We start from the raw sequence: 25,135 nt of genomic DNA, 5'->3' as shown, positions 1-25,135 counted from the left end.
GTGAATTGTTGGACTGGAGGAAAGGGAGAAGCTTTAAGACAATGCCTGCCTTCTAGCTCAGACAACAAGGCTTTGTTGATAGGGAACAAAGAGGGGCACACGCCTTAAGGAGGCTGTTTTAGAGAAACTGAATCAGGCTACCCATAGGATCTTAAGGAAGAACTTGTCAGTAGGTAGACAGGTGGAAATAAGGGCTTAGACCCTAGAAGAAATGCCCGACGGGAGAGATTTGGGTGTCTTCAGCGTGAGGGTGAATGATAGTTTATCTGCTTCTCACCTGACGCACCTGCGTAACAAAACTAACTCCCGCAAGCAAAAGTGACTAAGTTAGTAACTCGTAAATGTGGAATGATGGGGGATAGATTGGAATATGAAAAAGGCCCATGCGTAGTTTGAAAAAACTTCCCGTGAGGCTGTGCTACCCAGTTTTACTCCCCAGTTCTAAACGCGGGTCAGTGTGGTTGATACCCTGGAAAGTTTAGGAGGTCTGCTGCCCGAGGAGAGCTTGTGGAAGAGAAAGTAGCCGCAGGTGAAGTCCAACAGCTTAGAATAGCGGGAAATAGGAACAGGAAAATAAAGGGAAAGAGAGAGATCATGGAAGTGAAGAGAGGCCTTTGCAAAAATGAGCAAGTAAATGAGTGAAAATGATGATTAACAAGACAAGTATTGCTGTGGGGTGAAGTTCTGTGGGGTAAAGTGTGGAAGGAGAACTGCTGACTTGGAAAGGAGGGGGTCTGTGACCCCACTGCAGGGGCAGTTTATGTGGCATCATGGGGCACCAACCAGTGTCCGGAGCCGGGCGGTAAATGAGAGGTGAAGTCAAAGTGACTCATTCAGTGGAAGGTAGAGTGAGAAGGGAAGGATGGGAAGATCTGAGCTTTTGTCGAGGCCGAGGGGGTAAAAGTCAGGTTTGAAGATTTGAGAAAGTCAACGAACTATGAAATGTGATCTAGGAAGACTTTATTTTTACTAATTTGTGTGGCAAATGCTGTCTGCAAGCACTGTGGTTCAGCATTGAACAGGATCCACTTGGCTGCTGTCTTCATAGAGCGTACAGCCAGTGGGGAATTCACACAATTGAAGAATAACTATACTAGAATAGATTGTGAAATACTGTTACAGAGGTACTAGTGTGCGGTTGGGGGCACTACACTAGTTTAGGCATTAGGGAGAAGAGGAAGATTAGGCTGAGGTCAGAAGCTCAAGTTAAATAATTGAAGGGTTGGCTTGGGGAAGGGTGCTTCTGACCCTAATGCAGTATTTGAAGGTAAGGTGAGAGGTTAAAAAAAAAAAAAAAAAAAGAAAGAGGCAGGGGCTAAAGCATGGAGCACAGAGGGGAGTGTGGGCTGAAGCCAGGGAGATAAACAGTGACTCCGGTTGTAGGTTGTAGATCCTTGTAAGCTGCATTTGAGAACTTGGACTTTAGCCTGAGGACAGTGTCAAACCATTGAGCTTAAATTTTAAGTAGGAGGGAGATGTGATCAGGGACATTGAAATTAAGAACAACCTAACAATAGCCAGAGGGGAGGGGGAGGGGACAGAGGTGAGAGGGTTTTCAGGAACTACTATAGGGGCACATGGACAACACCAAGGGGGAGGGTGGGAGAAAGGGAGGGAGGTGGGTTTGGCTGGGGTGAAGGGGAGCGGTGGGGAGAGAAGGCAGACAATCGTCATTGAACAACAATAAAGTAATTAAAAAAATTTAGGCTGTACTGGTGTGAATGCATTAGAAGGAACAAGATTGGAATCAGGGAGGCAGGTAGAGGGAGTGGGATCAATGTAGCGGTGGACTTTTTGGGGGATGGGAGAGGAGGAGATAAAGGTGTTTGTGAGAGCAAAAATTAGTCGCATATGGAGAGGGAAGTGAGGTCGTTCTGATGAGGCGGGTGGCTGAGTTATCTGTTTAGAGTGAGGGGCTCTTTATGTAAACAAATCGAGTAGAGTGAACTGTTTCCTAGATGAGTTTGAGAGATTAGGTTTCTGTCTTGGCACATACGAGAGGCTTAGTAAAGAACTGTTGACTACAGAACATTCCGGATTACAGCGCTTCTCTTTGTGTGCCAGCTCCGGTTCTCCGCTCCCCAGCTGACTCGTCAGTGCCAGTCTGATGTTGCGCGTTAGACACCTTGGGAGAATATCAAGGGGATTAGGAACAGTGGAGAAAATGCCATGATTAATCAGTGTATTAGATATCTGTTACTTCCTAACAAATTACCCCAAATTTAGGAAACAACAAGCATGTATTTTCTTAGAGTTTCTGTGGGCCAAGAATCTGGACATGGTTTGGCTAGGTGCCCCTGGTTCAGAATTTCTTACTAGGCTACAAAGTGTTGGTTAGGGTGCTTGTCGAAAGCTCCCTTGCAGGGTCTGCTTCCAAGTTCACCCATGTGGATTTGAGGTTTGTTGGACTGGGGACCTCCGCTCTCCACAGGTGGTTGGCTGGAGGCCTCATTCAGTTCCCTGGACTCCCCATACTTTCTTTGCCCCCCCTTTTTTTCCTGAAAAGGGTCACTAGCTCTAGTCCACGCTCAAGAGAATGGGAGGCCTTCTTAGAGACTGCCCACCACACTCAGGTCGCCATTCTTGAGCAGGGTATATATGGTAACTCGGGTATATTGTTTCAGTGTTAGTGAGTCTAAATCCTATGGCCTTGTGGGAAATGAGGTATTTTTGAAGGGGAAATTGATTTATTGAAACCTGACAGTGCTAAACACCATTCTCCATGTTCTTGTTCTTCTTCTTTTTTAAAGATTTTATTTATTTTTAGAGAGGGGAAGGAAGGGAGAAGGAGAGGGAGAGAAACATCAATGTGTGATTGTCTCTCATGCACCCCCCTTTGGGACCTGGCCCATAACCCAGGCATGTGCCCTGCCTGGGAATCGAAATAGTGACCCTTTGGTTCACAGTTTGGCACTGAGTCCACTGAGCTGCACCAGCTGGGGCTCCGCGTTATTCTCTTATGAATAAATAAATTTGAGGTCTGTTAAACAGTGTAGCAGAATGATATGGTGATGTATTTGTTCTTCGGCAGTGTTCATCCCTGCTTTCTAATGTTTATTAAAGGTAAAAATAGTCATGTCTGTGGATATTTTTAAAAGAAAAACTCCTAGATTTGTAGTCTCTGTGTATGGTAGGTATTTCAAACACTATTTGGAATTTGGTTGGCTCCAGAATGCATTTTCCTCTTGAGTGTTATAAAGTGTGGATAATTTTCTAACCAATCCTGGGACGAGCCTGTTGATTATAGGATGTATTAGAAGGTTTCTCAAGGCACTTGTGCTATAGGACTTGGGCTTTGCTTGGGCTTGGGTTGTAGCTGTGACTGCTCCTTACCCCAGCACAGCCCCTATATCTGCTCCTGTGACTGAGGGCCCAGGGCCATGAGAACCTGGGGCACAGAGGCCTGTGTCTCTGGAGCCAAAGCTTTGTGCAGAGAAGCCCCAGGAGCAAGGTCCCAAAGTTAGCCCACTGCTTTGTCCATGGAGGTGTCCATACCGTATTCCCAAGCCCACATTAGTAGGATAGCCTTGTAAAGAAAGGGAAGGAAAGACAGGCTCCAAAAGATTGTCAGTTGCCCAAAGTTTCCCATCCTTGTCGGAGAAGCTGAAGTAGTCATTTTTTGGTAGAGCCGAAATGCACACCTTAGGATACCTGACTCTTTCCACTGTGCTTGATTGGAGGAACTGATCATTGCTGCCCTAGGAAGTGGAAGATTGGGGCAAAATAGGCGCTCTCTCGTCTTCAGCTTAAAGGCGTACCATGTAAGAGAGAGATGGTATGCCTTTTTTTGGTAGCTTCAGCTAGTAATAAGGGTAATTACAACGAGGCAGATTTTTGGCTCATTATAAAACCAAACCAAGTCCTTCTAATTGAGCTATAAATAATGAAAGATGTTGCCTTACAAGCTCTCCATTCATTTTATGTTGTCAAGCCCAGGGTTTCAAACCTGTTAAGGCTGGAAAGGGTGCCTTGCTTAGGAGGCTGGATAGGCCCTTCCGATGGCCCTGAAGCCCAGTTGCTCTGTGCTGTGTTAGACTCTGCGGCCGCTTTGCTCACCCAGCCAGAGGCAGACCTGCTCTTCCACCTGTCCCTTCTCCCGCCCACACTCCCTTTGGTGACTTGTTTTCCCTTTCACACCTGCCTTTCATGTCTTAACCTAAGTAAAAATGTGGAGGTAAGCGAGGGGCTACTGTGAGCGGAGGGGAAGAAGGTGTATTGCAGAGTGATTTTTTTAGAACTTGGATTGCCTAGGTCTTGTTTGAGAGTCCTTGGAGAGTTGAAGATCCCCAAAGCCTTGTGTGTTTGCAGATTCTCCATTTGGTCAGTTTTTCTGGCCTCCTTACCAAGTGGATTATCGGTACCACTGCCTCAGACTGAGTCTACCAGTTTAATCAGAACAGCCTCTGCCCATCATTTCTTTCATTCTTTTTTTTTATTTTAATTTTTTGAGGACACAGTGATTTATTATTTAAAAGACCTTTTCTTTCCATTCCTGTCTTTTGACAGGATAATAACAAAGTGAATAATACACGAGTAACATTGTGATTTGAGTTGAAGATCAGGGCAGCTGAGGGTTGAAAGCAGGTTTTCTGAGGATACCCAGAATGCCATTCACATGCCATTGCAAATTTAAGACTTCCAATTATTACTAGGTATTTTTGCCTCATGTCTTGAGACTCCTGGAGAATTTTGGGTAGCAGCCCAATTTTGTCTTTTCCCTAGTTTGTAGGTCCCAAAATTGACATACCTTTAGCTAGACTCACCAAGAAAAAAAAGAACACGCAAGTAGATACAATCAGACACAAAAGAGGAGAAATTACAACTGATGCCAAAGAAATACAAAGGATCATAATAGACTACTATGAACAATTATACTGCAACAAATTACATAACTCAAAAGAAATAGGTACATTCTTAGAACCATATAATCATCTAAGTCTGAAAAATGAAGAAACAGAAAATCTGAATAGACAATAATAGCAATGAGATTGAATCGGTAATCAAAACACTCCCTGAAACCAAGTCTGAGATGACATAGCTTCGCTGGTAAATTCTACCAAATATTCAAAGAAGATTAATACCAACCCCTTCACAAAATCTTCCAAATGCTTGAAGAGGGGGGAACGCTTCCAGACTCATTTCACAAGGCCAGTATTACCCTTATACCAAAACCAGACAAGGACACCACACAAAAAAGAAAATTATAGGCCAGTATTTCTGATGAACACAGATACAACATTATCCTCAACAATATATTAGCAAACCAAATTGAACAATGCATTAAAAGGATCATAAACCATGATCAAGGGGAAATTTATACCAGGGATGGTTCAACATTTGAAATCAATCAACATGATATACCACATTACCAAAAGGAAGAATAAAAATCATATGACTATTTTAATAGATGCAGGAAAAGCATCGGATAAAGTTCAACATCCACTTATGACAAAACTCTCAACAAAGTGGGTGTAGACCAAACATACCTCAACATAATAAAGGCCACATGTGACATCCTGACAGCTAACATCATACTCGACAGTGAAAAGCTGGAAGCTTTTCTTTCAAAATCATGAATAAGACAAGGATGCTCACTTTCTACTTTTGTTCAACATTGTATTGGCAGTCTTAGCCAGAACAATTAGGAGAAAGAAAGAAAAGCATCCAAATTGGAAAGGAAGATGTAAAGTTGTCATTATTTGTGGGTGATAAGGTTTTATATGTAGAAAACAGTAAAGACTCTACCAAAAAACATTTATTTATTTTTTTTTTCTTTTTTTAAATATATTTTATTGATTATACCATTACAGTTGTTCTATTCCCCCCTTCAATCCCTTCCACCCGCACCCTCCCTCCCCCACCATTCTGCCCCCCTTAGTTTATAACCACGTGTCTCAAGTTCTTTGGATTCNAGGTACAAAATCAGTATGCAAAAATCTGTTGCATTTTATACACTAATAACCATCAGAAGGAGAAATTAAAAAAAACAATCTCATTCACAGTTATATCAAAAAGAATAAAATACCTAGGAATAAAGTTAACCAAGGAGGTGAAAGACCTATACACTGGAATATAAGACATTGATGGAAGAAACTGAAGATGACACAGATAAATGGAAAGATATTTTGTGCTCATGAATGGAAGAATTAATATTGTTAAAATGTTATTACCCAAAGCAGTCTACAAATTCAGTGCAATTTTTATCAAATTTCAATGGCATTTCTCGCAGAAATAGAACAAACAGTCCTAAAATGTGTTTGGACCCTGAGCAGCCAAAACAATCTTTAGAAAGATGAGCAAAGAAGGAGGCATCACACTCCTGGATTTCAAACTCTATTACAAAGCAGTAATAATCAGAGCAATACGGTATTGGCACAAAGACAGACACATAGATCAGTGGAATAGAATAGAGTCCAGAAATAATCCCAGGCATATGTGATCAATTAATTCATGACAAAGGAGACAAGAATATACAATGAGAAAAGGATACTCTCTTTAATAAATGGTGTTGGGAAAATTGGACAGTCTTATGCAGAGAATGAAACTGGATTACTATCGTACAACATACACAAAACCAATTCAAAATAGATTAAAGACTTGAATGTAAAACCTGAAACCATAAAGTCCTAGGAGAGAACATAGGCAGTAAGCTTTCTTGACATTGGCCTTGGTTATATTTTATGGAACTGACTTCAAAGGCAAAAGCAATAAAAGCAAAAATAAACAAATGGAACTGCATCAAACTAAAAAGCTTCGCCTAGCGGAGGAAATCAACAAAATGAAAAGGCAAGCTACTGAGTAGGAGAAGATATTTGCAAATCATATCTGATAGGTGTTTAATATCTGAAATATATATGCTAATATTATAGTAAGTAAAATAACTCAGAGAGATACAAATACTACATGGTTTCATGTCTATGTGGAATAAAAAAAGAAAAGAAAACAAAACCAGCTTTAGAGAACAGACTGGTGGTTGCCAGAGAGAGGAGAGAGTTTGTGGGGTCGGTCAAATGGGTGAAGGCGATCAAGAGGTACAAACTTCCTGTTATAAAATAAGTCACGAGGATGTAATGTACAGCATGGGGACTATGGTCAATAATACTGTATTGCAAAACTGAAATTTGATGAAAAATAAATAATAGAAGTTATCACAAGAAATAAAATTGTAACTCTGTATGATGACAGATCTTTGGTGATCCTTTTGTAATATATATAAATGTTGAATCTGGTTGTACACTTGAAACTAACATAATGTGTGTCAATTACACTTTAATTTAAAAACAAAACAGAAACAAAAAATTAGTCAATGTTTGGCTAGAAAAGTCTTGATAATACATAGTTAACTTGTTATATGCAGTTTGTTACTATAACATGATATCTTTATTAAAATATTATCTGTAGTAATATTTGAGGTTTGCTAGTGTTAATAGACTTTACAGAAACCATGTTCTATATATTATGGCCTTCCTGATAATTAAGTTAATTGCTCAGAAATGATGACTTTTAATGATAGTGCAATTTCCAGTTTGATTCAGAGAAGGAAACCTGGACTTTTAGAAATTGGAATCAAGAGACCTGTGGTAAATAATTATAAGGTGACTTGTTTGTTTATTTTTATTGATTTTAGAGAGAGAGGGAGGGGGGAGAGAAAGGGAGAGAAAATACTGATTTGGTTTTTCTTTTTAAAAGGATTTTATTAATTTTATTTTTAGATTGAGGGGATGGGAGGGAGAAAGAGAGGGAGAAAAACATCATTGTGTTTCATGTGTTTCAACCAATGTGTGGTTGCCTTTCATGTACCCCCTGTGGGGGACCTGGCCCATAACCCAGGCATGAAAACAGTGACCCTTTGGTTTGAAGGCTGACACTCAAATCAATCCACTGAGTCACACCAGCTGTGGCTGTTTTTTAATTTATATATCATTGGTTGATTCTTTTTTTTTTTTCAGAGAGACATTGATTTGTTGTTCCATTTATTTATGTGTTCATTGGTGCTTCTTTTTAGAGAGAGAGAGATTGAGATTGAGAGACTGAGATTGAGATGTGTTCCATTTATTTGTGTATTGAATGGTTGCTTCTTGTTTGTGCCCCGAGTGAGGATGGAACCCACAACCTTGGTGCATCAGGATGACGCTCTAACCAACTGAGCTACCCAGCCAGGGTGGTGCCTTGTTTATTGATTTAAAAATATTCTTTAGCTTTGAAAATCTTTGAAATTCATTCCCACACTTTGTTCTTTTCCCTCCTGCTTGTTTTACAGTCATTTTCTTTTCATAAATAAGTTGATATTGTGAAAGGTATTTTAATTGTGAAAACACGAGGAAGTTAAGGATGATTGAAAAACATAGTTCAGATTGGTCTCACTTGTATTTTTTTTATAATAGAATTTGTAAGTGGATCAAGATTCCTTTCACGCTGAAATCATGAATTTTCCATAATTTTATAATGTTTTAGGGGATGTTTATTTACAGTTTTATCTTTAATCTCTAATTTCATTAAGTAAATTTCCCTACTGATTTAATTTTAAAACTCGAATTAATTTCCTGGATTCCTCCCTTTCTTAATTCCCTGATTTCCTTCTGATTCAACTTTTCTCCAATGTGGTTTTTAACTCTTAAATCTTTGAACTTCTGTCATGCTTTAAAGAAGTTGTGCATTTATTTTAAATGAGTAACAGAGAACTAACAAATGACAGATTTGATAGCTGTCTTGTGTTAGTGTTTTCATATTTCTAGGCTCAGAATATATTTTTTGAATTATCAGCTAAGTTTAAACTATCTTTTAAAAATATATTTTACTGATTACACTATTCCAGTTGTCCCAATTTTTCCCCCTTTGCTCCCCTCTGCCCAGTTCCCCCATTCCCTCCAGCAGTCCCCTCCATTAGTTCACGTCCATGGGTCATGCATATAAGTTCTTTGGCTTCTCCATTTCCTATATTCTTCTTACCCTCCCTCATCTATTTTGCACCTTCTAATTGGTACTTCTTAATCTCTGCATCTTTTCTCCCATTCTCCCCTTTCTCCTCCCAGCTGATAACCCTCCAAATGATTTCCATACCTATGATTATGTTTCAGTTCTGGTTTGCTTAGTTTGTTTTTTAGATTCAGCTGTTAATAGTTGTGAATTTATTGTCATTTAAATATTCATAGTTTTTCAATCATCTTCTTTTTGTTAAATAAGTCCTTTTAACATTTCATCTAATAATGGCTTAGTGATGATGAACTCCTTTAGCTTTACCTTGTCTGGGAAGCACTTTATTTGCCCTTCGGTTTTAAATGATAGCTTTGCTAGATAGAGTAATCTGGCTTGTAGGTCCTTGTCTTTCATCACTTTGAATACTTCTTTTCAGTCCCTTCTTGCCTGCAAAGTTTGTTTTGACAAATCAGCTGACAATCTTATTGGAACTCCTTTGTAGGTAACAGTTTGCTTTTCTCTTGTTGCTTTTAAGATTCTCTCTTTATCTTTAATCTTTAGCATTTTAATTATGATGTGTCCTGTGTGGTCCTCTTTGGGTCCAACTTGTTTGGGACTGTCTGTGCTTCCTGGAATTGTATGTCTATTTCCTTCACCAAATTAGGGAAGTTTTCTTTCATTGTTTTTTTCAAATAAGTTTTCAGTTTCTGGGTCTCCCTCTTCTCCTTCAGGCAGCCCTAAAATTTGAATTGGTTCATTTGGAGATGTCCTAGAGGCTCCTTATACTATCCTTGTTTTTTTAAAAAAATTTTTTCCTTGCTGTTCTGGTTGAATGTTTTTCTCTTTCTTATGTTCCAAATTGATTTGATTTTCAATTTCATCCCCATTGTTGGTTTCCTATAGGTTTTTATTAATTTCACTTAGTGTAACCCTCATTTCTTCCTGGGTCTTTTTTATGCTGTTGACAGACTCAGTGAATTCTTTGAGCATCCTGATCACCAGTGTTTTGAACTCTGCATTTGTTAGGTTGCTTATCTCCATTTCATTTAGTTCTTTTTCTGAGATTGTGTTCTGTTCTTTCATTTGGACCACGTTTCTTTGTCTCTTCAGCTTGATAGCCTCCCAGTGTTTGTTTCTGTGCACTAGGTAGAGATGCTTTGACTCCCTGTCTTAGTAGTGTGGCTTGTTACAGAAAAGACACTTGTAAATTGTGTGGTGTGGAGCTTTAGTAATCACCAGGGTGGGGCAACCCACTTCACTACTTTGTGACTCTGTGGGTGGAAGGCTGGGAGAGGGGTCAATGCCACTGCCTGGCTTATGGAGGATTGCCTGGCACTCTCCCTGATTCCAGTCACTTCACTTACTCCCCAAATGTAACTGGAGCTCTTTCTGCTATTGCCCTGGTGCCGAATCCCAGAGTAGGGTGGGTCTGAGTGAGTTCTAACCCCATGCTGGCCCTTTAAGCAGAGTCTCCTGAAAATCTAGCAGTTTCTTCCACCGCCTCAACCCCCACTGGTTTTTACAGCCAGAAGTTATGGCGATTTATCTTCCTGGCACTGGAACTCTGGGCCGTGTGGTCTGACCTAGGGCTGGGATCCTTTTCTTCCAAGGTATCCTTACTGATTTTTATCCATCACATGGGAATGTGGGACCATCTGTTCTGCCACCTCTCCACCCCTGTCTGCGTCCCTGGCACTCCTACCTATCTGGATGAATGTGACTTCTTGAAATCCTTGGTCGCCAGACTTCCGTACAGCTGGATTTTCTGATGGTTCAGGGTGTTACATGTTTTGAGGTTTGATTGTAATTTTGGTTGTAATTTTTGTAGTTGAATGAGTAGGTCAGAAAATATTTACTTATGCCTCTATCTTGACTGGAAGTCAAGTTTAAACTGTCTTAAACTGGTGATCTGATTGTTGCAAAAGTACTTCCAATGTTTTAGGTGGTTTTTGATTGTTCAGGGTTTTGGTTTTTGTAGAGAAACCCTACTGGCCCCTTAGTTTCTGGTGTTGCTTAGCAAATGGTAGGCATTCAATAAATATTTGTTGAATAAACACATCTTCACTCTGAACATCTTTAATAAGATCATTGGAAAAGTCAAATTTTATTTAAAAATATTTTACCTTGATCCATATTTTAACACAAATGAACTTTAGAAATGACACTGTTAATTGTTGTACTACAGAATGGGTCTGGCAATGCACCTGTTGTGAGGAATTTCTTGTAAATTTTTAGAGTCTCATCATCAAAGCTTGAGCTGTTGTCTAAGAGCTGACCTAGACATTCACTGTATGTGATCGCTGTATATGGCTGCTTGATACAATGGGATGGTGAACATGGAATTCTTTCATTCTCTTTTCATTAGTCAGCCCATGACTGACTTGAACAATGGGGAGGACAATATTATAGGTTGGTAATTTTTTTGTACTGAGATTTCCTTGAGCCCATTCTTGGCTTTCAGTCGTTATCACCATGGTAAGATTCTCTTTAAATAGTACTTTGATATAAAGTGAATTGTTTTATAGCCTGGTACAGCCTAGACTTTTTTGTCTTAAACTCTAGGCAAAGGATGAACTATATTTCATATATATTGTCTGGCTTAATCCTGGGTTTTATAACATTATTATTGCAGATAATATAGTTGGCTTTACCAGCTTAGATGAATAATTTCTGAGAATTTGTTGAAAAGGGACTAGATGTGGAGAGAAGAAAGCTTTTAAAGATCTGAAGTAGATATTTAAAGGATTATTTTGAGTTCTTAGAAATTCAGAAATACCTGATTCAGATATCTGTAGTTAATATCAAGGGGCATTTTTAAGTCGTATTTTGCTTTTAGCCATATTGGGTTTTTTTCTTTTATTTATTGTTTATTGTTGTTCAAGTAAAGCTGTCTCCATTTTCCCCCCACCCCTCCCCACCACCCCAGCCATCCCCATGCTTTTTGCCACATTGTTTATTTCCGTATACATTCTGTAGATAATATTGGAAACCATGTTCTCTCCTGTAGCTTTAAGTGCCCCTTCTTTTTGTGAAATTTATTTTATCGTATTTTTTGCCATTATCATTTATCCTCCTATGCCCTCCTCCCACCACTATCACCACACTGTTGTCCATGTCCATGAGTCCTTTCTGCTCAATCCCTCCACCCTTTAAATTTCCCCTCCCCCACCCATAGCTGTCATCCTGCTCTCTATCTGTGAGTCTGTCTCTATTTCGCTTGTTACTTCAGCTTGTTCATTAGATTCCACTTGTGAGTGAAATCATATGCTACTTGTCTTTCTCTGACTGGATTATTTCACTAGCATAATGTTCTGCAGGTCCATCCATGCTGTCACAAAGAGAAAATTTTTCTTCTTTTTTACATCCAAGTAGTATTCCTTTGTAGAAACGTCCCATAGTTGCTATACCCACTTATCTATATGGATGGATACTTGCGCTGCTTCCATATCTCGGTGATTGTGAATAACACTGCAGTGAACATAGAGGTGCTCACGTTCTTTTGCATTAGTGTTTTGGGTTCCTTCAGATATATTTCCAGAAATGGGATAGCTGGGTCAAAAGGCAGATATATTTTTAATTCCTTGAGACATCGTTGTACTGCTTTCCACAGTGGCTGCATCAATCTGCATTCTCACCAAAGTTCAAGAGCGTTTCCCTTCAAATTCTTGCCAGCACTTGTCGTTAGTTTTATTATTGATAGCCATTCTGACCAGTGTGAGGAGATATTTCATTGTGGTTGTAATTTTCATTTCTCTGATGATTAGTGACATTGAGCATCTTTTCAGGTCTGTTGGCCATTTGCATGTCCTCTTTAGAGAAGTGTCTATTCAGGTTCTTCACCCATCTTTTAAATTGAATTTTTTTTGTTTTTGTTTTGGTGTTGAGTTTTATAACTTCTTTATAAATTTTGGATCCCAACCTCTTTTCAGGTGTATCATTGAGTATGTTCTCCCATTCTGTGGGTCGTCTTTTTATTTTATTGATGATTTCCTTTGCTGTGCAAAAACTTTTTAGTTTGATGTAGTCCCATTTGTTTATTTATTTTGTTGTCCTTGCCTGCGGAGCTATATCAGATAAAATATTGCTACGAGCAGTGTCTGAGATTTTAACTGCATGTGCTTTCTTCTAGGATTTTTATGGTTTCTAACATTTAACTCTTTGATACATTTTGAATTTATGCTTGTGTGTGGTATAAGAGGGTGGTCTAGTTTAATTTTTTATATGTATCTGTCCAATTTTCCCATCATTTATTGATTAAAGTATTGTTAGCCCATTTTATATGCTTTCTTCCTCTGTCGAATATTAATTGACCATAAAGGTATGGGTTTATTTCTGGGCTCTCTATTTGTTCCATTGAATGATGTGTCTGTTTTTATGTCAGTACAATGCTGTTTTGATTACTATGACCTTATAGTATAGTTTGATATTAGGTAGCATGATTCCGCCAACTTTATTCTTCTTTCTCAGGATTGTGGTTGCTATGCAGGGCCTTTTGTGCTTCTATGTACATTTTTTAACATACTTGTTCTACTTCTGTGAAATACATGATTGGAGTCTTGATAGGAATTGCACTGAATCTATAGATTGATTGCTTTGGGTAGCATGGACATTTTAATGATGGGAATTCTCCTGACCCAAGTGCCCCTTCTCACTTCCCCCTCCTTGAATTAGTTGACACCTGGTTTATCCTTCCCATTGTCACTTCCCTTGTATTTGTTTACGTTGAAAACTTTTCTTTTTCTTTGTCCCTCCCTCTCCTCTGTGATGTAAAACCATTGCTTTTTCCAACTTGCTGCCTCTCAGAGTCATTCAGACCTGTGCTTGAATGCCAATTTTTAAAATTCTCCCTATATCACTTTTTTTAAATCTTACAATGGGGAAAGTTTACCTATCTCCTCGGTGCTGTTGGTTTCTTAGGGCCACTACATATTGCCACACACTGAGTGGCTTAAAACAACAGAAATTCATCATCTCACAGCTTTGGTGGCCAGAAATCTGAAATGAAGGTGTTGGCAGGACGGTGCCTCCTCTGGAGGCTGTAGGAGAGAATCCTTCCCTGCCTCTGGCTTCACGGCGCCTGTGAAGGCGTTCCTTGGCTCCCTAGGCTGGTGGCCACACCCCTCCAGTCTCTGCCTCCACCTCCTCATTGCTTTGTCCTCTGTGTGTGCCCGATCTACTGAAATCTCCCCCTGCCTCCTTCTGGTCTGAGCACTCGTGATTGGATTTGGGGCCCACCCAGATAATCCAGGATGATCGTCTCATCTCAAGATCTTTAGTTTAATTATACCTGCAAAGATTCCCTTTCCAAGTAACATAACACTCACAGATTTTGGGGATTAGGATGTGCACATCAGGCAAGGAGTTATAGAAAGTAATTGAAGTATAATTATGTGTATATTTGCATATATTTATTGATGGCATTTAGCTCAGTGCCTGGCTAATACAGGTACTTAGGAAAAGTTAATTCATTTCCCTTCTCTTTAGAAACCTATGCTTTTCAATGTTGCCTCCTGGAAGATTTCGGCAGTTAGTACTCAATGGGGGAACTTCCTGCTCCACTCTGTCCCCCACTCATGTCCCTGTGGCCATCACCTGGTTGGCCATGCCCTGGGTGTCTTCATCACTGTGGCTTGCTCTCCCTTGCACCTGTCCAGATCACCGTCTTCCCAACCTTCTCCTTCTGGTACTTTCTAACCTCTGTTACACTTGCTTCTCATCTTCACAATGACCTGTAGTCATAACCCCCCTCCCTTCTGATTTTTCACACCATCCATTCATTTGGACCCTTAGAATGAATTTTCATTGCTACCCAACTCTATTGGATTGGTAGTACCTGGGTGTGCCCTGCACCTGTGCACCTCACAGCCTCCGCTTATGCTGTCCCACCGATGGAAATTTCCCCCTCCTTCTTACTACTTCCAGTGTCTTAAATTTAAATGGACTCTTTCCTCCCTTACTCAGGCCAAGCAGGCTCAGGTCCCTCCTGTTCCAGAAAAACTTCCCCGGACCTTGCTGTCACTTACCTTTTCTGAAACTTAACTCCTTTCACTTCGTCATTAGCCACTTAACCCAAAACTCTTTTCCTTTTGTTTGCATTACTTTCCTAAAACTGCTCTCTTAGAGAATGACACTGATCCCGTACCAGCATTTTTAAGAGGCCAGAAGATAAGAGGTAGTGAAGAGCTAGCTCGCTGGAGCAGGAGTTTGAAGTCTAGCTCTTCAACTTGTAATGATGGTGTGACCTTGAGCAAGTTTACTATCTCCGTGCCTCATTTTTTTACTTCTGTAAAATGGGAATAATACTAGTACCTACCTCACAGGGTTGCTTGTGTGATTTAAGTAGGTTAGTGTTTGTAAAGCTCTTCTAAGGATGCCGGGCAGAGTGTGCACTGACTATTAGCTTTTTGTTTCCTTAAGCTATTGTGTTTTAGTTTTTCTTCTTGGCCTCTGTGGCATTTGACTTGGTTGACTAGTCCCCCCTCCTTCTTCATTACCTTCAACTTCAGACTAGTTTATCTCAGGGCCTTCTCTTTTGTGCCTCCTGTTTGTGGTCTGCCTCCACCTCTGCATCTGAACTTCACCTTCTTATGTCCTTTCTAGTTACCTTTTTCTGTCGTAATTCACCACATAGTTCCCACTTTCGCTTCTGTATGAGTGCCTCCCCAAATTGTATTCCTAGTCCCTCTTTCTTAGCTCCGGTGTTAACATTTCTGTCTGCATGCCAGAATGCCTAGCCAACATGCCTCCCTCAAAATCAACTCTGCACTTGACTGACTTTTTGTTAAGAGATCCATGGCTGTGTGTCCCAGTGGTTAGGGAGATGGCTGTCAGGAGTGGAGGGGTGGTTGTGTGTGAACCCTTCAGCGCTCAGGGACCTTTCCACATCACTGTAGCCTGGCATAGTCTCCTTGTCTGGGTACTTACTGTGCTTTCACTGAAAACAGTTGGATGTGGAGTGGGGTGGGGAGACAGCAATGGCAAATGTGTTCCTCAGTTTTCTTAAGAGTGAGGCAAGTTCATTAGTCTCTTTCCTTGCAAACCCAGGGTAGGGTGCTAGAAGCTGTTGTCAGCTATTGATTTTTGAAGACTTTTTTTTTTAAGTTGTGGTAGTTTTTCTTCTTCTGGAAGGCAGAACTGGTAAATAAGTTTAATTTCTGTCTCACAATGCAAAGGAACTAAATTAGAGAGCACACAGCATGATTTTAATTAAACAGTTGTACTTTTTTGTGTATTTCTGGTTGTGCTGAGACCAAAGGATAAGCCTGGGAAAGATTTGCCTGTTTGTTTTTGAGATGTAGTATCTTGGTTGGAATGGAAATTTTAGACAAGGATTTGCTGTAAGTTACTGGCTTGCCAACAGGATGTTACACTTTACATTAATGATAATTAGGCATATAGTTACTTGAGTGTGGATTATCTTAGTTTTATAAGCTTTGGAAATTGGACAGTTTAAGCCATTTCCCTGTTGGTTCAGTGTGACTAGCAGCATGTTGACTCCTCACTTTCTTTCTGTTAGCAAGGCTCTCAATTTAACTGCAGCTTCATTTCCTAATGGGTTCTGATCTTCAGGGATTCAACCCATGAGGACCATTAACCTAAGGAATGTAACTCAATTAGCTGTACAGGATTTAAAATAAGCTAATAGATTTTCCATTTGGAGAGGCTGCTGTTCTGCTTTATTTGTTTCTCACATTGATTAGTGAATAGTAAATGCATTCTTTTGGTAAATGGTTCACCTTTGTCACAGGTGCCATCAGTGATCATTGTTTTTAACAGTTTTGTTACCTGGTATTTTGAAAGTTTTTATGAGAATTTGACATTAGTTTTTCTATGCCATATCTTTCCCCTGCTACTTAAATTTGACTTGGTTCCAAGATGTCAGTTTTCTCTATATGAGTGGGTATATTAACTAGAAGTAAAAGCTATGTAGTTTTTAAAATTCTGTTTCCAGGACACACAGTAATGCATGTATGTTCTTACCGAGCATATCCTTGCTTAGACCAGCGCTGTCTTCTGAAGTCTGGGAAACGGTATCTGCCTCGGCTTAGCTCTTGGCTCAGTTCTGCTATTCCACGACTGGCCTTCTTTTTAATTACAGTTTGGTGCAGATCCAAGTGATGTATTTGCCAGTGATATAAATGTCTTACAATATTTACATCACTGATAACAAATTTTATGTATACCTTTAGGATTAAATGATCCAAGGTGTTGTAAGTCAATTGGTTTTACTCATGTGTTTGGGTTTTTTTTTTCCTGTATCATTTCATTTGAATTTCAGATCTTGGTTTAAGTACAGTTGCTAGGGTTAGTTTGGCTTTCACCGAACATTTTCTCACATTTTTGGTTGGCTGTTCTTTTCTTTGTTTTTCACTTTGTCTCTTTTCCTTTAAAGTCCACGAAGAGCAAAAACATAATAAAAACATGTGGTGTTTGTAAACCAGTATAATAAGTTCAAGCCTAAACAAGTCAAATGTAATTGTAGGACTGTTTTCTGGGGTGGCTGTAGACATGCTCTTAAAAATGGTTGAGGTGAAGGTTATGTGAAACCTGGATTTCTGTCTCTCTTTTATGAATTGAAGGTGAAAGGAAAAGTGTTATTTTAGTGTTTCTGTACTAGTTTTATTTACTCTCTGCTCATTTGTGCTTTGAGCAAGTTCAAATTTATATAAAAATTGGGGAAGGAGGTAGTAAACAATACATGTTGCTCATCTGTCTGTACTATCTTGAGGACTAGAACAGGGTTCAGAAACTGAGTTGGTATTTTCAGTTTCCTTGTTTTGCATTGAGTTTTTCAAGAACGTCATGATTGTATTCCGAGACAGTTTATCTTAAAATTGAAACAGTCATTAGTTGAGCCTTGAACTTTCTCGGTTTTTCCATGGTAATGAGCCTCCTTATCTTGTCTGATTGGAGGTTGTGATTTGGGGGCTTTGTGCCCAGAGCGTTTAGAGTAGGAGGGGCGTCAGAAGATGTCTATGCCAGTATATCCTCTTCTAAATGAGGAAGGTGAGGTCCAGTGAGCTGTCCGACGGGATGTACTGCGCTAGCAAAGTCAGGACCAAGAGAGAAAGGGTCTTTGACTTTGGTCCTGTGCCTCTCTGAGGACATGTGGCATCTCACAAGACAGGTAGTTTTAATAATCTTTGTCAGTTTACCAGTTTCTCCCACAGGAAGAAATTAGGGGCCTATTTTAAAAGCACTTACCACAAAGAATTAAAATGACCAACTTTGAAAATGCACATTGATTTTGATTTTGTCTGCTTTTACAGTTCTGGTAGGTGGATCTGTGATTCAATGGGAGTGTAACAGTTGAAGTAATTAGCTGTTAGAAATGATCAGAATAGATATTGATTCTTGATAATCCTGCCTTGTGCAGCCCAGCACATTTATGATATTCTTTGCAAGATCCATATCTATAATAGATGTTATGGTGATTTATGGCATATTTACGATTAGATAAGGAATCCTCACCTTTGTGGAGATTTTGGTTTGAGGGAATTAATACATAATTAGAAAAAGTACATTTTATAACTATATGATTGCACATTTGTAATTAAATGCCTCTGAAATTTATTTCTAAGTGTATTTTGTAGTAGAAAATCATTTGTGGGTAAAATAATTCATTCTGATATTTAAGTTTGCCCATTTAGTCTTATTCTATTTGATAGATATTACTACTTTAATATTTTACTTTTATTTTGAGGAAGGAATTTTTGGGTAAGTTTTTGATAATGGGAAGTAGTCATTTTGTATGTCTATTTTCCCATTGAACATGCTAATCAAGTAAGTCTGGATTTATTGGGCAGTTCTCCAGTTCTGAGTATTTTATTGAATTGGAAAAAAAGATTACTGAGTCATGACATTCTCTCTTTATTTTCTTTTACAGCCAACACATATCTCTTTATGGTACAAGCTCGAGGAATGATGTTGAGAGAGAACGTGAAAACAATAGGGCATATGATCAGGCTTTACACAAATAAAAACACTACCCTCAATGGTACAGGTAAGATGGCTTCCTACTCAATCTTTCTTTGCTTCTGCTTCTTATCCTTGTAGTTACAAAGCAGTAACCAGATCTCTCAAGTTCTGGTCTCGCCTCCAAGTAACTCTCTGTTAGAGATGAAGATATCTCCATCTAAGTGCACTGGAAAATTCTTCTGTTGAGCCAGGGCTGTCCATATTCTAGGGTCTGTGAAGGTATGGTCTCATACCTTTATACAAGTGTTGAGAGTTCTGTACAAAGATACATAAGTTCATTTTTGCAAATGTAAACAAAATAGAAAAGCAGCTTGTACAGCTTTTTCAATTCTATTGTACTTAAGAGAAATGAACTACAAAACATAATTTATTCATAGTAGCTATTCTGTTCCCTTTCTTATGCTCATTGTAATTCCTAAAATGTTTTTCCCACTATGTATAGAGAATACTTATATTTTAAAAATTATAGTTTTTAATATTTTTTGACTTTTTAGGGGCTAAAGGAGAAATTATAAAAAATTGGAAATCAGTAGCTGCTCTTAGTCTATTAAAAGTACTATCTGGAAGAAGAATGTCTGTTAGAACCACATAAGGTTAAAATTTAACTAACAGGCCAGATTAATGGTGGTGAAATCGATGTAAACAGGTTTACCTGTTGTGGAGGAACGCTTGTACTCCTCTATGGCAGTGTTTCCATGTTGTCTCCTGCAGATTGCAAGGCGTTACTTTAAAGGGCTCAGTGGCTGATTATCAGTTGTTGTACCCTCTGTATTCTCATTGTAAATAAAGTTAAAGATTTAATTGGTGTCCACAGTTCTTCACTGTGCCACTATAAACAGTATACACACATACTCTGCCAATAGGACATCCTTATCTTCCAACTGCCGGTGTTTATTCTTAAAATGCATGTTAAGGTGGGAAACAGTTTCAGACCCTTCTAAAAACTGAAGACTGTTAACATATAGATTCTTAATTTAATTTTATACATACTTGTATAAAATCCATTCTAGTCATTTGTCAAATTTGTGTTGTGATCACTACAAATCAAAACATACTTAATTGTTTTCTCTTTAATTTATTTTTGAAAGACTGTCTGTCTCATTGTAGTTGATATTTCAGTAATACAGCTCAAGTCTCATTAACTGGTCCTCTGAATAGTAGGTCAATTTTAGAAGTTTACACATTTTAAAAGCTTCTTTAGGACTTATCCTGATTGAATGAATTGATCATGAAGGTGATCACTAACAGAGATATTAAGCCTCTTTAGACTACTGCATTTGTGTAAGTGAATACTAAAGTTCTGTATATAACCAAGTTCTCTTCTTGGTGTGTGAGTGAGTTATATGTGTGAATGTTAAGCATAATTAGGAGAACCAATTGCTTGGACAAGATGAACTTTTCCCTCGACCTTCTAAAACTTAAAAAAATGGGAAATCCTCTCCTCACCAAGCCATAGTTTCAAAAAAGACCGAATAACCCAGTGCATACTTTATGATTAAATTTTGCCTACTTCTATGAACCTTTGAAGACTTTTCAGGTATTACTTTATTGGAGGTAAGCTGTTCTCAGGAGACAGTCAGTCCTTGTATCAGTTAGAAATTGGGTTTGGTTGTAAGAGAGACCCAACTGCGATGCTTTAAACACATGAGTATTATGTTCTTATGTAAAAGAAGTTTGGAATTGGCTTATCTGGGGCTCTGTGTAGATACACAGTCTAAGATGGCTGCCAGGTGTCCTGTCTTTGGGCTGGTACTTGGGTCAGTAATAAGGGGAAAATGATGAAGGAAGTCTTCTGGAACCTTCCAGGGAGGCCCACAGAGTGTTTCTGTTTATATCGCACCAGAACTCAGTTATAAGGGCTCCGGGCAAGTTATAAGGGCAGTGAGCTGGCTCACTGGTGCTCTGAATGAAATTGGGGTTCTGTTACTTGGGGAGAAAGGGGAAAGGGAGTTGAAGTAGGCAGCTATGAGCCTCTGCCATTTTCATTCATATTGAACAATTAATCTAGTTGGTATACTTGCCTAGATATTGGGGTGCAACATTCACAAAACATCCTCCCTTTTTGTGAGGTTTCTGGGGAAAGATGGGGGCATATTATGCAACTGTTTATTTCTTTATGAACTTATACAAGTATGATATGCCAAAAAGGAGATAATTGACTATAAGATGTACAGAGAGCTGATGGAATTCTAGGGAAGAATTGACTAACATGTACTGGCTCATTTAAAATTTAATGGTTAGATTAGATCTTAAAAATTCTTATCGCCAGACAAAAATTTGTAACTATGTGAGGTGATGGATAGTAACTAAGCTGTGGTAATCACTTTGCAAGATATATATCTATCAAATCATTATGTTGTATGCCTTAAAGTAATATAATGTTATATGTTAATGAGAATATAAAAAATAGAATTTAACATTTAATGGCAAATAGGTTGTGATTTATAAGTACATTTGATTTTAAAAAGGTTTTTTTAACCCAGTACCTGATTTTCTGAAGCATCAAATATAAAAAGATTATATATAAAATATTTTTGTAAAAAAATCACATACTCTCATAATCTAATGGTGCCATGCCTGGTGGCTATGGAGTCAGTAAATTAAGGAAACAAGATTACTCAGTGAATAATTCCCAAAGCAGATGATAAGGGTCATGCAATGTTAGAGCTGGTAGGCTTGTTAGAAATAACTCAGACACTTCCTTATTTAATGGACGCATGTTCTGAGGCCCTGAGACACTGACGTGACAAGCTAATGGTAAACAGATGCGAACTCTCACTGAGTTTCTGTTACGGCTTTCATCTGCCCTGCAGCAGGAAAAACAAAGCCCTCCAGTGGTCTCCTTGGGTCCTGTTCTCCTTTTCCCTTATGTGCTAAGGTCCAGTGAGAGCTGAGGTGGGGACCCGTGTGGCAGTTTTTATCCCGTGTCTCCCTTTCCTCTAGGTGTGGCTCAGGAAGTGGGGAGAAGACAGGAGACCCAGAAGTCACTGTGTGTGTGTGTTCATCCATTCATTAGATGAAATAATGTCTGCGAGGTAGAGCAGTTGGGGTGGGTGGGTCTCAAATGCCTCCTCTCACATGCCCTGTAGAAACTGCTCCTAACCACTTTGTAGGGATAATGATTTTGTGGACTCGTTGCAGTATAGTCCCCCAAACTTTAAACCGTTGTTGGCTGTATTATCAGTTGTGAAGTGTTCATTTGCATTATGTTTCTGCTCTGTGGTAGGTATTTTATCAGATACTTAAAATCAGAGGCATTTTGAATTAAAAAAGGAGCTAGTCAGACTGGTGGCAGGGGAGTGGGGAGACTTATATACACAGCACATTGGATGACATAAATGCCGCTGGACCCGGTACCAAGGAGCCCAGAGATGCTTCTGTAAGTCTAGCAGTGAGTTGAGATCCTAATGATCATTTATAGTGATGTGGCCAAAAGTAACACTTTAAACTCCAAAACTTTTGTGTTTAAGGGACGTGCATATACTGATAGTGCATGTCTTTAAGGTTTTCTACTTTTTTAAAACGTGGTTCTTTAAAAACTGATAGTGGTGCATGGGTTTTTTTTGTGAAAGATTCAGTCATTCTCTCACTGAAAGTAAGATAATCCTCTGGCCTTCCTTGTGGCCACCATGCACCCCAAGGGGAGCTGCCATTAACAGTTTGTTCTGCAGAGAGATGTATAGAGAGCTTACATTTTCCGTGAGTTGGATGTGGATTTACAGCATCATAGCCCCCTTAAAGGGGGCCCACACATTAATGATGAGAATTAATACATTACACAGAGTAAGAAAAAATTTTATTGAAAATTAACTGATGGCATTAAAGATGATATGAGAATACGAATATTTATCTGCATCAGGATAAGAATGAGTTTTTGGAACACCTAAAGTGGACTCTCAGGGGAAATCTTATTTATCTTCTGTTTTCAGCTCCTGTAAATGCATAGTGTGTAGCAGATGCTTAGCTAGCATAGCATAAGTCCCCAGAGAAGGAGAAAATATGGGGGGATATAACTTTAAATTTGATATCTGTGTGTGTGGGTGTGTGTATGTGTGTGCGCGCGCGTGCGCACACATCTTAAGATCAGGACACATCCCCCTGAATTCCATTTTGGTGATGAATATTTATGTTAGGCAAAGGCATATGGAGAGGCGTTTAATTTTCTTCAACTCTTCTCACATATTTTATATTCAGTTTTCAGGATTCTACTATTTTTTCACAGTGAGAGGGGTTGACTTTTACCACTCAGTAGGGTATATGATTTTGACCTTCAGCCTTTTTTGCTTGCTGGTCACGGACAGACGGGCCTTTCTTTTAAGTCAGACACCTGTTCTCCTCTTTCCTGTCTCTTCACGCAGGCCAAGTCGGATAGGCATCTCACTCTCATCAGAGCAGATTACTGAAGACTGAGAGAAAGCCTTCACGTTTTCCAGAAGTGTCTGCTATACTTCATTTTCTGTGGGTCCAGGAGACGGAAAGTAGTTTAATCAGCTGTTTCCATCTCTCATCTTTTATTCACTCACTGCACGTTAGCCTCATTCTCTTAAACCAGCTTCCTCTTGCGTAGTGGGAAACTGGCAGGCCGGAACTTTGTTCTAGAAAGGGACCGAAATGTGATCTCTGGCTCCCAGTACAAAACTCCTAAGGCTCTGACAGCCCCAGATCGGGTCAGGTGCTCCTCTCTAATGAATTCCTCATAGCTATGGTTACTGAATATGTACTCGTGTACGGGATGGGGATAGCTCTAAGCACTTCATGCTTTTATCTCCTTGAGATCTGAAAACGACAGCATGAAGTGGGCACAGGTGAGAAACCACGTTATCTTGCCGGGTACCACAAAGCTAGGGTGTGTTGGGAGCTAGGATTTGAACTGTAGTGTTTGACTTTGGGGCTCTAAACCAGTGCCCTCTATGCTGTGTAGCTTGCTGAATCAAAAATAAAGGGACCTAATGGAATAGTAGCTCCAGGGCTCCCCAGGGATGCAGCCCACAGGTTGGAAGTGACTAATTTCAAGATTTAAAATGAGCTGCGGTAGAGAAGTACATTGAGTGGGTAAATCTCAGTTTCCTAAGTGTGGGGTGGTGCGAAAGCATTACTCCCCGCCCTGTGCTCTGTGGATGCGAGAAGCAGGGCTTTGTCTGAGTGGTCGTCCTGAACCCCTTGCCTACTGCAGTGGAGAGGATTCCCTGAGTCCTCCGTGTACCACCAAACTCCCTTTCGATCTGGGTCAGCCAGGGAAGGGTGGGAGCAGGTGTTCTCATGTGGTCGCAGATGGGCCTGCTCAGTATTTATGCACGGATCGGGCCAGGTTGCTCTCTGAACTTGTCCCAGGTTCCTGTGGGAAATCTTGCTGAGGTCCATGCTGGCAGCAGTGAACGATAAATGGGAGAGTAGCTATGGCAACAGCATTTTGCTTTTCGTTAGTTCTTCACAGGTAATTCCTTTTAAGTACTTCTGCAGATTGTGTATTGCAGATCACACAGTGATGGCGACTTATTTCATACTAGGAACAAAGCAAAGGGCAATTTTTGGGTTGTAACTTTTTTCTCTCTTTCCAAGATTACCCTGAAGGCAATAATTCAAGTGATTATCTTGTTCAAACAACAACATACCTTCCGGAAAACTTCACATATTCACCATACCTCCCCTGCCCAGAAAAACTGCCTTACATGCGTAAGTGTCATCTGATTCTGACTTAACTGTTTGCTTGTATTATAATAAAATAATAAAAATCACTTGATTTTAGCACACCAGGCTCAGATCATCACCGTGAGTCCTATTGCTCATATTATGTAGCATGTTATTCGATTTTCTTTTTTGCAAAAGATTTTTTTTTGGAGAGGGTGGGGGTTTAAAAGCAGAGGAAAAAGCTTATCCCTTACCCAGAAGTACTAATAGCTTCTATCGTGAGTTTGATGTGTGTTCTTACAGCTTATTTTAAAATTATTTTTTACGTAGCTAGATGGCTGGGTAGAAAATTAAAATGTCTCAGAGATTTTAAGAATTTATATGAATGGTCTTAAATTTCATCCTGTAAATTGCTCTTTTTACTTACTGTATTTTTCAGACTATAAGATGCACTTTTCCCTCCAAATGTGGGAGGAAGAGGGGGGTGCATTTTGTAGTATGAATGTAGCTTACCTGGCTCGCTGTGGGGGTGGGGGGATGACGGTGGAGTGGGCTCACAGGTTATTAAATATTTTACCACTTTTTTTGCTTCAATTTTTTCCCTGTTTTCCTC

At 39.5% G+C, this 25,135-nt stretch overlaps 1 protein-coding gene across 2 annotated transcripts in view; it reads left to right on the top strand.

Moving 5' to 3' along the window:
• Positions 1-25,135, top strand: part of B4GALT6 (beta-1,4-galactosyltransferase 6) — a 63,474-nt gene that overhangs the window by 5,664 nt on the left and 32,675 nt on the right. The window contains exons 2-3 of one of the 2 annotated variants that reach the window (XM_037032490.1): positions 18,803-18,919; positions 24,454-24,567. In XM_037032490.1, the coding sequence (XP_036888385.1) occupies positions 18,803-18,919; positions 24,454-24,567 (231 nt within the window). Of the gene's footprint in view, positions 1-18,802; positions 18,920-24,453; positions 24,568-25,135 lie in introns of those variants that run through there. The other variant, XM_037032499.1, reaches the window with a different exon arrangement.

This window comes from Sturnira hondurensis, unplaced genomic scaffold (assembly GCF_014824575.4).
Source record: "Sturnira hondurensis isolate 20B ecotype Veracruz unplaced genomic scaffold, ASM1482457v3 Scaffold0001872, whole genome shotgun sequence".
Classification (NCBI taxonomy): Eukaryota; Metazoa; Chordata; class Mammalia; order Chiroptera; family Phyllostomidae; genus Sturnira; species Sturnira hondurensis.
Note: the sequence above shows the minus strand (reverse complement) of the source record. Positions and strands in the feature narration are given on the sequence as shown.